General features: G+C 63.9%; 1 protein-coding gene across 1 annotated transcript in view; it reads right to left on the bottom strand.

The window, feature by feature from the left end:
• Window positions 1-14: 14 nt before the first annotated feature.
• Window positions 15-415, bottom strand: part of LOC104275879 (kallikrein-14-like) — a gene marked incomplete at both ends in the record, with an annotated part of 998 nt that continues 597 nt past the window's right edge. The window contains one exon of the mRNA XM_009871957.1: window positions 15-86. Coding sequence (XP_009870259.1) covers window positions 15-86 — 72 coding nt within the window. The remainder of the gene's footprint in view (window positions 87-415) is intronic.

Below are 415 nucleotides of genomic sequence, written 5' to 3' on the forward strand. Positions count from 1 at the left end.
CGTGACGGCGTTGCCGTAGGCCCGGAAACACTTGTCCCTGCCGAAGGTCTGGATGGCGGCGCATTGCAGCTTCCGGGGCAGCTTCACTGGGGGGACAAAGGGCCACGGGGTGAGGAGGCCACGGCCAGGTGGCCACGTCCCCACCACCAAAAAAACCCCCCAAAACGGGGAGGTGGACACCGAGGAAACCCCAACCCAAGAGAAAACCCAACGGGACGGTGTTGGGCGACATCGAGAAGGTGGGAGAACCTTGGAGGTGGCCACCACCTCTCCATGGTCCTTGCCCCACGGTGGGAGAACCTTCAAGGTGGCCACCACCTCTCCATGGTCCTTGCCCCATGGTGGGAGGACCTTCAAGGTGGCCACCACCTCTCCGTGGTCCTTGCCCCAAGGTGGGAAGACCTTCAAGGCGGCC

The sequence above is a fragment of the Apaloderma vittatum genome, unplaced genomic scaffold (assembly GCF_000703405.1).
Source record: "Apaloderma vittatum isolate BGI_N311 unplaced genomic scaffold, ASM70340v1 scaffold42846, whole genome shotgun sequence".
In the NCBI taxonomy this organism is placed as follows: Eukaryota; Metazoa; Chordata; class Aves; order Trogoniformes; family Trogonidae; genus Apaloderma; species Apaloderma vittatum.